Source organism: Podarcis muralis, chromosome 4, assembly GCF_964188315.1.
Source record: "Podarcis muralis chromosome 4, rPodMur119.hap1.1, whole genome shotgun sequence".
NCBI classification, from domain to species: Eukaryota; Metazoa; Chordata; class Lepidosauria; order Squamata; family Lacertidae; genus Podarcis; species Podarcis muralis.
The window spans coordinates 7,848,397-7,861,450 of NC_135658.1; the positions used below are offsets into that span (position 1 = coordinate 7,848,397).

At 47.6% G+C, this 13,054-nt stretch overlaps 1 protein-coding gene across 1 annotated transcript in view; it reads left to right on the forward strand.

Moving 5' to 3' along the window:
* C2CD3 (C2 domain containing 3 centriole elongation regulator) overlaps positions 1–13,054 on the forward strand; it is a 59,711-nt gene that overhangs the window by 5,346 nt on the left and 41,311 nt on the right. Inside the window, exons 5-14 of the mRNA XM_077926879.1 lie at positions 1,004–1,242; positions 1,409–1,538; positions 2,311–2,433; positions 2,679–2,823; positions 4,238–4,386; positions 6,496–6,714; positions 7,446–7,558; positions 9,784–9,902; positions 10,867–10,989; positions 12,419–12,904. Of these exons, the coding sequence (XP_077783005.1) occupies positions 1,004–1,242; positions 1,409–1,538; positions 2,311–2,433; positions 2,679–2,823; positions 4,238–4,386; positions 6,496–6,714; positions 7,446–7,558; positions 9,784–9,902; positions 10,867–10,989; positions 12,419–12,904 (1,846 nt within the window). The remainder of the gene's footprint in view (positions 1–1,003; positions 1,243–1,408; positions 1,539–2,310; positions 2,434–2,678; positions 2,824–4,237; positions 4,387–6,495; positions 6,715–7,445; positions 7,559–9,783; positions 9,903–10,866; positions 10,990–12,418; positions 12,905–13,054) is intronic.

The window sequence follows — 13,054 nt, forward strand, 5'->3', positions numbered from 1 at the left end:
CTGCACGCCTCAGTGGAACTCAGGAGAACATATTGCCAAATGTCTCAGTGCCCAAGTAACTCTGCCGGCCAGAATGTCCCCTAGCCCTTCACTCTGCAGTGCTCTGAAGGCAAGGGTGTGTTTTCTGTCCCCATTATTCAGCTCTCCCTGTCAGTAATAAAGGTAAAGGTAAAGGTACCCCTGATGCGGGTGGTGCTGTGGGTTAAACCACAGAGCCTAGGACTTGCCGATCAGAAGGTCGGCGGTTCGAATCCCCGTGACGGGGTGAGCTCCCGTTGCTCGGTCCCTGCTCCTGCCAACCTAGCAGTTCGAAAGCAGTTCAAAGTGCAAGTAGATAAATAGGTACCGCTCCAGCGGGAAGGTAAACGGCGTTTCCGTGCATTGCTCTGGTTCGCCAGAAGCGGCTTAGTCATGCTGGCCACATGACCCGGAAGCTGTACGCCGGCTCCCTCGGCCAATAAAGCAAGATGAGCGCCGCAACCCCAGAGTCGGCCATGACTGGACCTAATGGTCAGTGGTCCCTTTACCTTTAAAGGTACCCCTGCCCGTACGGGCCAGTCGTGTCCGACTCTAGGGTTGTGCGCCCATCTCACTTAAGAGGCCGGGGGCCAGTGCTGTCCAGAGACACTTCCGGGTCACGTGGCCAGCATGACGAAGCTGCTCTGGCAAGCCAGCACCAGCGCAGCACACGGAAACGCCGTTTACCTTCCCGCTATAAAGCGGTACCTATTTATCTACTTGCACTTAGGGGTGCTTTCGAACTGCTAGGTAGGCAGGAGCTGGGACCGAAAGACGGGAGCTCACCCTGCCGCGGGGATTCGAACCGCCGACCATGCGATCGGCAAGCCCTAGGCGCTGAGGTTTTACCCACAGCGCCACCCGCGTCCTTAGTACCTGTCACTAATACAGGTACTTTATATGCATGCCCAGAACAGCATCAGGGGCATTTTGGAAAAACCATCCTTGAGTTAAACTTTGTGATGGTGCTTGTGTTTTGGAACAGGGGCAAGGATCACTTGTACTTTCAAGAGAACTCCGAGAACCTAAAAGAAGGGTTTTTTCGACCTCACCACCACCACCTCCAAGGGCACAATGATTCCGTCAATGCAAATGATCCCAAACAACAAGGGTTGTTTTCCGGTGGCTCTGATCTTGAGGCTCAAGTGAGATTGGCTAAGGAAAGTCCCAAACCTGCCCATGTTCTTTCTTGCAACAACCCACCCACAAAAGATCTCCTTTCAGGTATGTATATAAATAGTTGGGTTTCATCTACGATGTTATCGTTTTAAAAAGTTCTGTCACATTGCACTTTCCCCTATAGGAGTGGTCAAGGAATGGCTCGCCCATAAGTCAGTATGTACAGTTGTTATTTTAAATTCAGTGTTGACTCCTGTCCTCTTTTCCCCAGCCCTTTTGGATAGAGGCAATAGACTCCGAAACGCTATGGTAGTGTCTGCAATGACATCGAATCCAGACCCCGATATACAGCTTTATGAACTTCAGCCCATGAAGCAGGATGTCTCCAAACTAGTTGAAAAGTGAGTTTGGGAGAGTATGTGGGAATGTTTGTGTCATGGATATAATGGCATTCAGGATGCTTAATAAAAGCAGTATGTATCAAATCACTTTGTCAGAGTAGTTTGGTGCCAACAATTCTATAGACACAGACAAAATATTTATGGTTCTATCTCTGACATCTGATGGATTAGGAATATGCAAGTTGCCAACTCTATATCAGAAAAAAAACATGAAGTGTGTACATTTACATCTCATTTCAGAGATATATAATCTAACTTTGTGTGTGTATACTAAATTGATGGAATCAGTAGATTGGTCCAACAGTCTGTAATCATCTTTACTCATTCGGTACCCTGTGTCCGAATTCTTACTCAAATGAGTGAAAATGGAAGCCTGTTGAACTAGAGAGGGGCTCAGATTGTTTTTAGGGTTTTTTTGCTGCAGGAATATGTCTGAAGTCCAATGGGATTTATTACAAGTTAAATGTATATAGGACTGCAGCCTATAGCAATAAAATTTGTTTAAATGCCTGGTGCCTAAATAATGCTAATGTTGGCACCAAGCAAACCTCATAGGTTTTGGTACTTTATCCTTGCTTAATATCATACCCCCCCCCCCAGTTCAGCCTTACCCAACCTGGTGCCCTTCGGCTAAATTGCACTACAACTTCCATCACTCCTGGCCATTCACTATGACTTCAGGGGCTGATGGGAGTTGTAGTCCAAAGCATCCAGAGCGTACCATGCCCGGGAAGTGCCTAGTTCATCTTTATTGGCATATTTTCTTATCCAGGAATCTTAAAAACCTGCACCCTGGCCTTATATCTGCCGTTGAAGAGCCTCTTCAGCCACTGCCTGATGGCTCAGAATTTGATTTACATGCTGAAAACAGAGCAATCCAGCTCTTGCTGGGCAGGTAAGATGTGAAATGTGTGGGGAAACCTCCAGCAACAAGGGTCATCATGAATACAATAGATTCTGTCTAACACAGCTAGAGACTCAGTCTCATTTGTGTCCTGTACATCACCTAGCAGAGCGGTGCTGGATAAAAACCAAACAGCTAGGACAGTGCTGAATTCAACGTTACTGTGTGCATGCTCATGTCTGTGTATGTAGCTAGATGATGTGCATATTTACCTTCTTTCCTTTTCTCCCCCACAGTTCTGGTTCTTCCCCTCTGCGCCTTTTGGATGGTACAGGCTCTCCCCTGGAATGTATCTCTCCCGGGAGTGAGGTGTACGACAGCGAGCTGAACGACCCCCACTATGACCAGAGCCTGCTGGAAAACTTGTTCTACACGGCTCGAGTAAGCGCCAGAGGCGTGTAGGTGGTTGGGGCATGTTATTGTGACTAAGCTTTCCATGAACCAAGCCAGTCTTACCACAGTCAGCTTACTGACTAGAAAACGTTATTTGTACCTAGTCTCTTATCCTGTGTTTGAAGGAAAGGGCCTTGCTCAGTGGTAGAACCCATGCTTTGCCTCTGCATGGTTCCAGATTCAACCTCTGTCATCTTTAGTTAAAAGAGTCTCAAGAGGGGCTGTGAAATACTTTTCTGCCTGAGATACTGGAAGGCTGCTGTTCCCGCAGCGCTCGCCAGGCTTCAGGCAGCCATCCGCAAGCCTTCTGAGCGCGGCGGGAGTTCCCGCCGGGCTCCAAAGGCTTGTGGATAGCTGCCTGTTCTGGGGGCTGGGGTGGGGGAAGCTCAGGCTTCCCAGTCCTGCAAGCTCCGGGAGCGGCCTAAAAACTAGGTGCGCCCTATGGTCCGGTGCACCCTATGGAGTGAAAAATACGGTATAGTCTAAACATTTGGGGGGTGGGGGGCAACAGATTGGGGAAGGCTGGCTTATGTTCTTCCTCTCTGCCTCTCCTTTCATTCCTTCTTATCTCTCTTGCGCTGGGCATCGTCCAAAAGACGAGAGCTGCAGAAAGACAAAAACGTTTGTTTTAGGTGTGCAAAAGACTTGAGTGAAGTTTAAAACACTAGCCCCCTCCTAGGTCAATCAGATTTATGTGGTGCCCCCCCCCAATAGAAGATTAGCCCAGCTCGTCCACAGAGTGTTCTCCTGAGAAAATAATGTGTGGTACTCACCATGAAGATTCTTTTAGTGTGAGGCATCTGTATCACACCCTTGGCAGCTAGAGGCATCCCACATGAAAGAAGCATTCGTGTAGGAACACATCAGATATGCCACACCTCTCATTTGTGCCGGGTCTTGCTGGAGGAGTGGATGAAGGCCGGAGGTTCTGCCTCTGCCCCTTTAACTTAACACCTTTCCAGATGCTCCTCATATCTCTCTGTCTAGCTTGGCCAAAAAAATAGAATTTGAGTAGAGATTAAAAACTTGCAGTGTTTGGAAAAGGTTACCATCTTTTAAAAAAATAATAATTCTATGGTTCCTTTTATTAATCCAGCAACGTGCCTACTAAAACGGATCATGTATTTCAGCAACTGAGTTTGAATTTTAGAATTACATTCTTTTTATTTAAATATTTTTTTATTCATTTTCCATTTTTGATAATATAACTTCATATCACCTTTTACAGAGTTTTAGCTCTGCCGAGCTTTTGACTTCCCTCCGTTCCATCATCTGGTTTTTATAAATGGTTACCATCTTTAATCTCAAGATAAGGAGAACTTCCTTTTGGTAATTGAATCGTTAATTCCTGAGTGTTCTGTAACTGTTAAATGTATTTTGCTTTTCTCAATCTTTCCCTTAGAAGTCCGACAGCAGCTTAAGTGACTTCCTCAGTGACGAGGAAACTTCCGGAAAACTAAACAGGTCGCAGAACAGCAAGTGTCGGAGATCAAACAAGGCTTCAGAGTCTAGCCCCTTGGGTCAGAAAGGGACTCGGGAGACAAAACCCAGGTAAACCAGTTGCTGCGGGCTCCATTACACATGACTCAAGCAGCCCAGAGCTGTAATACCTTAAGGACCACTTTTCTCCATATGAACCGACAAGGACTCTGCGATCACCATCCAAGGCCCTTCTTTGTGTGCCCCCTCCAAGGGAGATCTGAAGAGCGGCAGCACAAGAACAGGCCTTTTCTGCAGTGGCTCCCCATTTGTGAAATGCTCCTCCAGGGAGGCTTGCCTGACACCATTGTTATATGTCTTTAAGCACCAGGCAAAATCTTTGCTTTACAACCAGGCCGTGGGCCTTTAACTACCTGTGGCCTTTTTGAAGTGGGTGGGATGTTTTAAATGTACAGTGGTACCTCGGGTTACATACGCTTCAGGTAACGTACGCTTCAGGTTACAGACTCCTCTAACCCAGAAATAGTACTTCAGGTTAAGAACGTTGCTTCAGGATGAGAACAGAAATTGGGCTCCAGCGGCTTGGCAGCAGCGGGAGGCCCCATTAGCTAAAGCGGTGCTTCAGGTTAAGAACAGTTTCAGGTTAAGAACGGACCTCCGGAACAAATTAAGTACTTAACCCGAGGTACCACTGTATTTCTTTTTCCTTGTGGTTTTAATGCACCTATGGGGTGGGGTAGAGGTTTCCAATCTTTTTGAGCCCACAGCTCCCTTGACCAACTGCATTCTTTCTGTGGGGCTTAGGAGCCCAGTTAGGTCACCCCTTGCATGCAGAGCTGGCAGCCTCTCACCCCTTTTCTAACACCCTCCCTTGTGGAGTGTTTCCTCAGCCTCCTCTCCTCTCTCCTTGGGAGTCCTCTGGGCAGCTGCTGCTGCCACCGTCCCTGGTTTCTGAGCGCGCTCTCTCTCTCTCTCACACACACACACACCCTGCCCCAAAGAGAGGTGCCTCCTCACACTGCCTCACAGGGACCTGGGACTTAGTCTGTTCCCAACAGCAAGGGCTGGAAGACTGACTGGCTGGGCTCCCTCACTTGCTTGCTTGCTTGCTCTGAGGTCTCCTCAGATCCTGGCAGCCAGCACACTCTGGCCAGCCCCAGAGGCACCATTCGCCTGGGGAGCTTGAAGCCAGGGTTGCTACAACAAACAGCTGTGCAAGCCTTTGGGAGACAGAGACGTGAGAGAGGGCATTCAAGGAGGGAGGAAAGGAAAGAGGGACAGAGGCCAGTGTTGCCCATGATACCCCTGACCATCATTCAAGGCACCCCAGGGTGCCATGACACACTGGTTGAAAACTACTGGGGTGGGGAATTGTCCACCTGATTGATTGGTTGTTTTTTTTAAATACTTTTATTTTGCTTTAAACAAATACAGATAAATATAAACGACCAAAATTACAAAAGAAAAATCCTTAATAATAATAATAATGAAAAAAGCTTTAAAAAACCTACAAAAAATATCTAAGTACATGACATAGAACTTAAGCCATTATGGGAAAGAAAAAAGAAAAAGGAAAGGAGGAGGAGGAAAGGAAAAAAGGGAAAAAAGGAAAAAAAAGAGGAAGATGAGCCAAAACACAAGAAGGCTCATCTATTGTATGCTTCCGTCAAGGTCACAACAGATCATTATTCTTATCAATTCTCTCTATCTGCTGTTTGATTGGTTTTAAGTCCCTTTGGGTTGCCCTGGGCAAGAAAAATCACTAACAAATTCAGAAATAATAATAATGACATCACAACTCCTGATTTCCTCTGAACTTCAATTCAGTTCAGGTGTTTTTCCATACACAGAATTGGTGCATTTGTATCAAATGTGTGAGTTTACAAATTCATAGAGGATCAGACGATTAGTGGCTGCTCACAAGAATGGCTAGGTACTATCTCCACTGTTGGAGACAGTACGTAACTGAATGGCGGCTGCCGAGAATCTCAGCTTCATAGGGTGCTATTGCACTCTGGCACTGCTTGCATGCCTCTTGTGAGTTGGCCACTTTGAAAACAGAGTGCTGGACTAGTTAGGCCACTGGTCTGATCCAGCGCAGGCTCCTCTTAGCGTTCTTATGTGCAAGAGATGTAATAGAGCAACTCCTTGGAGCACCTTTCTCTTTCCTTTTTATGAGGAAGGTTATCTTAGCCTGCTCGTTCGTGTCCCCCTTCTCAGCCATTCTCCCGCTGGGCCGCTTCCTCTTCATGAGGCTTCCATGGAATCTACAGAGGAAACACGAGCTGTCAACTTGAGCCTTGACAGACTGGCAGTGCTGGGCCGGGTCCGATTAGCTAGAGCAGTCGTGGAGAGCCTAAAGGTGCCCCCTGAAAACATCACTCCAGGCAAAAAACGATCAACTGGAAAGCCGCCCAGGCCAGCGTTGGCCAAAAAGAGGTAATAATTCTTCCTTCTCACTTAGGGGCGAGGCATGTAAGCTCATTGACTTGATCCAATCTCAGCAGGAATCATTAGAATCGTTCATTTTATCACAGGAGCAAAGATTTGGGGATGATGTAAAATCCCTGTTGATACCAAGTCAAATCCATTGGCCCATTTAGTTCTGTGCTGCCTCCATTAACTGGCAAATGGCTCTCCCAAGATTTCAGGAAAGGGTGTTTCCGTGCATTTCCTGGGGTTCCCAGGGGTTGAATCCAGGACTTCCTGCATTCAAAGCTGTCACTCAGCCGCTGAGCTTGAGCTCAGTGACTTGTGTTGATGCCCTTTCCACTTTGGCCCATTATACAGTGGTGCCTCGCAAGACGAAAAGAATCCGTTCCGCGATTCTCTTCGTCTAGCGGTTTTTTCGTCTTGCGAAGCAACCCTATTAGCGGCTAAGCGGATTAGTGCTATTAGCGGTTTAGCGGCTATTAAAGGCTTAGCGGCTTAGCTGCTAAAAGGCTATTAGCGGCTTAGCGGCTTAGAAAAAGGGGGGGAGCGGGGGGGGAACGCAAGACTAGCAAGACGTTTCGTCTTGCGAAGCAAGCCCATAGGGAAAATCGTCTTGCGAAGCAACTCAGAAACGGAAAACCCTTTCGTCTAGTGGGTTTTCCGTCTTGCGGGGCACCACTGTATTAAAAACAGTTGGTTGATTCACCCAATACGCTTTCTGTTTCTCCCATCCACAGGACATTCTTTGTCGAGTTTCACTTTCCAGTGGGAGCTTCAAAGATTGGAGCAGGGCAGGCCGCCATAACGACAGAAATAGTTCGGGTAGCGTCAAGTAAAATCTTGGGGGAAGGTAAGCCTTGCCTGGGGGAAAGGGGCCTTTTCTCCCATGGATGGGACAGCTAATTGCATGGTGCCATGCCCAACACCACTTTTTGGTCCTGTCCTTTTAGGTGTAGCATCCATTTTGTCCTATGCCACACTACACCTGGCACTTCCTCAAAATTCCAAATGTATCCACTGATCCCAAAACGCTGGCAGCCCTTGCCATAGGTGGAGAAAGGTAGTAGGATTGGATCTTTCTGATAAGGAAAAGTACCGTATTTTCCGCTCTTTAAGACGCACCAGACCACAAGACGCACCTAGTTTTTGGAGGAGGAAAACAAGAAAAAAAGCAGAGATCCCTCTTGCTGTTCTGGCTTCTGGGATAACTGCGCAGCCTGCATTCGCTCCATAAGACGCACACACATTTCCCCATACTTTTTAGGAGGGAAAAAGTGAGTCTTATAGAGCAAAAAATACGGTAAGCTGATCAGCTCCCCCCACCCAAAAAAAAAAAAAAAAAAACTAGAGGCAAAGGACTTTATAAGACAACTAGAAAATGAAGAGTGGCAGTCTAGTTAACTGGAATAGGATTTGTTGTTGTTGTTGTTTAGTCGTTTGGTCGTGTCCGACTCTTCGTGATCCCATCGACCAGAGCACACCAGGCACTCCTTTCTTCCACTGCCTCCCGCAGTTTGGTCAATAGGATTTAGCTACTAGTACAGTGGTACCTCAGAAGGAAAAATCATTATTTCACACAGAACTTTCTTCTTAACGAAGACTTATTACAGCGTGAATAATTTCCTGGGAGCGGACTGCACCTTTTCATTTTAAAAATGCACACACTGGGAACAGTTCTTAGGATGAACTGGATGTGCTCATGTAACAGATGAGTTGTTTATGCTGTTTCCAATGTTTAATTGTCAAGTCACCCTGATAATGGGTGGAATTCAACTACAGTGGTACCTCGGGTTAAGTACTTAATTCGTTCCGGAGGTCCGTTCTTAACCTGAAACTGTTCTTAACCTGAAGCACCACTTTAGCTAATGGGGCCTCCTGCTGCTGCTGCGCCGCAGGAGCACGATTTCTGTTCTCATCCTGAAGCAAAGTTTTTAACCTGAAGCACTATTTCTGGGTTAGCAGAATCTGTAACCTGAAACGTATGTAACCTGAAGCGTATGTAACCCGAGGTACCACTGTAAAGAAAGGGATCACCTTCATGGATCACTGCCTTGTCATGGCGAAGGGGCTTGAATAACTCGAAGAAGTTATGAGCTATGCCTCGCAGGGCCACCCAAGATGGACAGGTCATAGCCGAGAGTTTAGACTAAATGTGATCCACCTGGAGAAGGAACTGGCAAACCACTCCAGCGTTTTTGCAACAAAACTCCATGGATATAAAAAAGGAGAAGCTTTGAGAAGAAAGTAAGAGTTTCCAAGGCATGCTCTGGTTCATGCGGTCACGGAGAGTCAAACACGACTTAGACGACTAAACAACAACAACAAAAAGAAAGGGAGTGAAAGAATAGTTAGATAGTTAAGAAAAAAATATTTATTAATCAGGTTAATAAAAATGGATTTTAAATGCTGAAATCCTGGGAGACAGCCTCATAGACTTCCTTTGAAGTATATACCGTATTTTTCGTCATATAGGGCGCACCGGCCCATAAGACGCACCTCGTTTTTTTGGGGGGGGGGGATGAATAAAAAAAATTATTCCCCCCCCCATCCATGGCTGCCGCCCCAAGCCTTGCGGACACCCGCCTGAAGCACGGGGAGCCCTCCGGAGGGCTCCCCGTGCTTCGGGCTGCAGGCTGCTGCCCGCAAGCCTTGTGAGCCCGCGCGAACTCCCGCTGGGCTTGCAAGGCTTGCGGATAGCTTCCTGAAGCCTGGAGAGCGAGAGGGGTTGGTGCGCACCGATGCCTCTCGCTCTCCAGGCTTCAGCGAAAGCCTGCATTCGCCCCATAGCACGCACACACATTTCCCCTTCATTTTTGGAGGGGGGAAAGTGCGTCCTATGAGGCCAAAAATACGGTATATATAGGATCACTCTGTAAATGCAAAAAGCCTAAATAATCTGCCAGAGAGGAGTGGGTTAGTTAAGTAGTTAGTTCTGTTCTTCTTTCATTGTACCTTTTCCCTCACAAGCCTCCGGAGACCTTTCTTCTGCCGTATCCTTGAAATTTTGACTGAGCATCTTTTTCTTCCCTCTTCCATCCCATCGGGCATCCAATCCCTGTCAATTTACCTTTTCAGTGGTGAAGTTTCAACAGCGGTACGTGTTCCCCGTTCACTTCAGTGGCACAATGATAACCCACTGGTGGAACTCGGACCTTGAGTTTCACGTCTACTCAAAACAAGGCACACAAAGAAAGGTATTCGTTATTGTTTTTCTGGATGAAGCAGATTATCTAGACCCATTTCAACCTACCTTTAAGCCCTGTTCATGGGACTGCTGCGTATTAAGATCTGCAGCTAAGGCTTCACTCTTTGTCCCACCAGTGTTGCATGTCTATGTGGCAAGAGCCAACAAGGAGACCTTTTCACGGGCTCCACTGAGACTTTGCAACCCCTCCTTTGAGAGGCATAGCTTGGCATTCCGCTGGTGGAGGAGGGCAACTGGGTATTAACTGGGTTTAAATGGATATTTTAAACCTTGTCTGCTTATGGATACCCTTTTTAGACCTGTGTGTAATTTATGATAATTTTTTTAATAAGTTTTGTTTGGTAATTTAATTTTTTTGTTTTACAGTTAGCCACATAGAGCACTATTTTGTCAGAAAGTCAGGATTTTAATGTTCTCAATGCCGTATTGGCCTGAAAATAAGCCTCACTTTTCCCCTAAATTCTGACCGTGAAAAGTGTGGCTTATATTCGCAACCTTATGGTATGCAGCCAGGAGCGCGGGACAAACAGGACCAGGAGTGCTGCAAAGTGGCGCCTGCCCCATGCATAGTCCCCTGTCCTCTCCCCCAGGGCCCGTAAGGGAGACAGCAAGGAAGGGGAAAGGCCGCCGGAAACGCACCCCCCCCCCCCAAAGTATGCAGCCAGGAGCAGCGAGGAATGGAGAGGCTTATATTCGAGTATTTTTTCCTTTCCCCACCCCCTCCAATTTAAAATGTGTGGCTTATATTTGGGTGCGGCTTATATTCGGGCCAGTACAGTACATATCTTTTCTTACTGATTACGTTTCCTTGAAGACCTTAGCAGAACCCCAGCCCCCAAACCCTACTAGAGGTTTTACTACCATGAGCACAATACAGTATAGATTATGTAATATTGAAAAGTGAAATGCGCCATGTTACCCCCTCCTTCCCCATTGTGTTCTCCTGTCTTCAGCCCCTGTTGATTGGCTCAGCCGTTTTCCCGCTGCGAGACATAATTCAGTCTGAGCAACTAACGGTCAGCCGTGAACTGCCTGTGAAAGAAGTCGGAGGTCCAGCCCAGCTGGGGCCTTTGAAGGTATACGCAACCTGCTTCTATACCGTTCTACACCCAAAGGAGACTAAAGAATTGGCTTGTATCATTGCCTCTTGCTTTGGCCATGGAATTTTTTTCTAGGAGGCTGCTTTCCGCATTGGAGCTCATTCAGGTGTCAGGTTTACATCTGGGAAGAGAGGGGCCCCAGCTCATTCCAAAACAAAGACCTTCTGGATCTAGAGTAAAACAGTCACCTAATGATGGGAATATGTATTGAGTGGCTGTGCTGGGTGCTGCTCAGTTTTTTAGGGCCACCTCCAATCCTGAACCCTTTGCTTTCCAGGCCCGTGGAAGGTGATATTTGCTCTTCCCTTATTCACCACTGTGAGGTCTGTTGCCTGTTAATCACGCAGATGGGGTTGGGGATGAAAGTGGGGATTGGAGGGATGGTTCCTGATGTCACCATGGTGCTGGTGGTTCTCTAAAGCAGTGGAAAACAGAGTGATTCCCTTGGGGGCAAGCAGAATGTCTGCTGAAGAAGCTTTCCATATTGCAGAAGGTTCTGTGGCATCTTTCAAGGTCCACACTGGCAAGGGCTGCCTGGGCTCTCCCTGAACCTCTTCTAAACGGATGGTGCAACCCAGAACAAACTCTCCTGTGGCTGCACATGGGAATGGAAGATGGGCAGGAATAGTCACAGTGTCTTTCAAGGAAGCTTGTCTCTGCTGTTACTGATTGTCTGGGTGGGCGGTGGGGAGGGGTGTCACCACATCCCTGTCCTCCCATCAGCAGTGTTGCAATGCTTACTAAGAAGGGCAAGGTATCAGGTAGGTCAGCGCAGTGCAAGCGCAGTAGCAAGAAGGACAGATTAGCTCCGCTGCTGCACTTTTGCACTGTGCCAGCCTCCCCGCTGCTTTGACCCTCTCCCTCCCAGGAAGTGCAGTGATGCCAACAACTGGAGCCCATTGGTGCACTGGTTCTCCTTCCTGTTGTGCGCGCGCGCGCACACACACACACTGATTTTGCTATTGAAGAAGAAGCCCTACAAAGCTTCCAATAATAATAATATTCTATTATTTATACCCCTCCCATCTGGCTGGGTTTCCCCAGCCACTCTGGGTGGCTTCCAACAAAACACTAAAATGCAATAACCAGCTTCCCTGAACAGGGCTGTCTTCAGATGTCTTCTAAAAGTTTGGCAGTTATTTTTATCTTTGACATCTGGTGGGAGGGCATTCCACAGGGCGGGCGCCACTACCGAGAAGGCCCTCTGCCTGGTTCCCTGTAACTTGGCTTCTCGCAGCGAAGGAACCGCCAGAAGGCCCTCGGCGCTGGACCTCAGTGTCCGGGCAGAACGGTGGAGGTGGAGACATCATGGTTCACAGGAACAGAGTTTGAAAAGCACAGCTGCAGAAGGTTGTGCTCTCAACAGACAGCAGGTAACGCATTATTTCTAACTTTCTTCCGGCAGGTGTCATTGGAACTTGCAGCTGATAATAAAGATTTCTCCAGCACCAGTGCCAAGGCAGTGAATGGGGCACCACAAGCTCCAGTTCACGCCATCAGGAGTCCCGGCGTCAAGTTTCAAGAAGTTGGCAGGAGCACCACTCCTGCTGGAAGCCCCCCAGTCTTGAAGCAAACTAATTGCCAGCTCCCAAAGAGGAACCAAGAGTCTTCACCTGCAGTATCAGAAAGGGCCAACGTTGGCGTGAGTCAGCTGCCAGTCCCCATGCCCGTCTCCCGTAACCTCCTGAACCAGCTATGTGCATCGGAAGAAGAAGGTTTGCTGCTGCACGTACTCTTGATGGTCCCAGAAGGGAAGGTCTTTGTGCCTAAAGATGCTGGATTTCATGGCTCTTGTAACGTGTATCTAAACTGCAAGCTCTTCAGCACAGAAGAAGCCACAAGGTCTGCTGTGATATGGGGGACCACACAACCCATCTTCCAGTTTTCTCAGGCAAGCTTCAGTTTTTTCATGTGCGCAGTAATCCTGGTAACATTAGTGCCTCCTCTGTGTTTAACGTCAATTCCTTAAACTTGTGAGGTCAGAGAACAAAATACAGGCCCAAAACTTTGTAATATTTGCCCACTGCTTTACAGCAGGAGG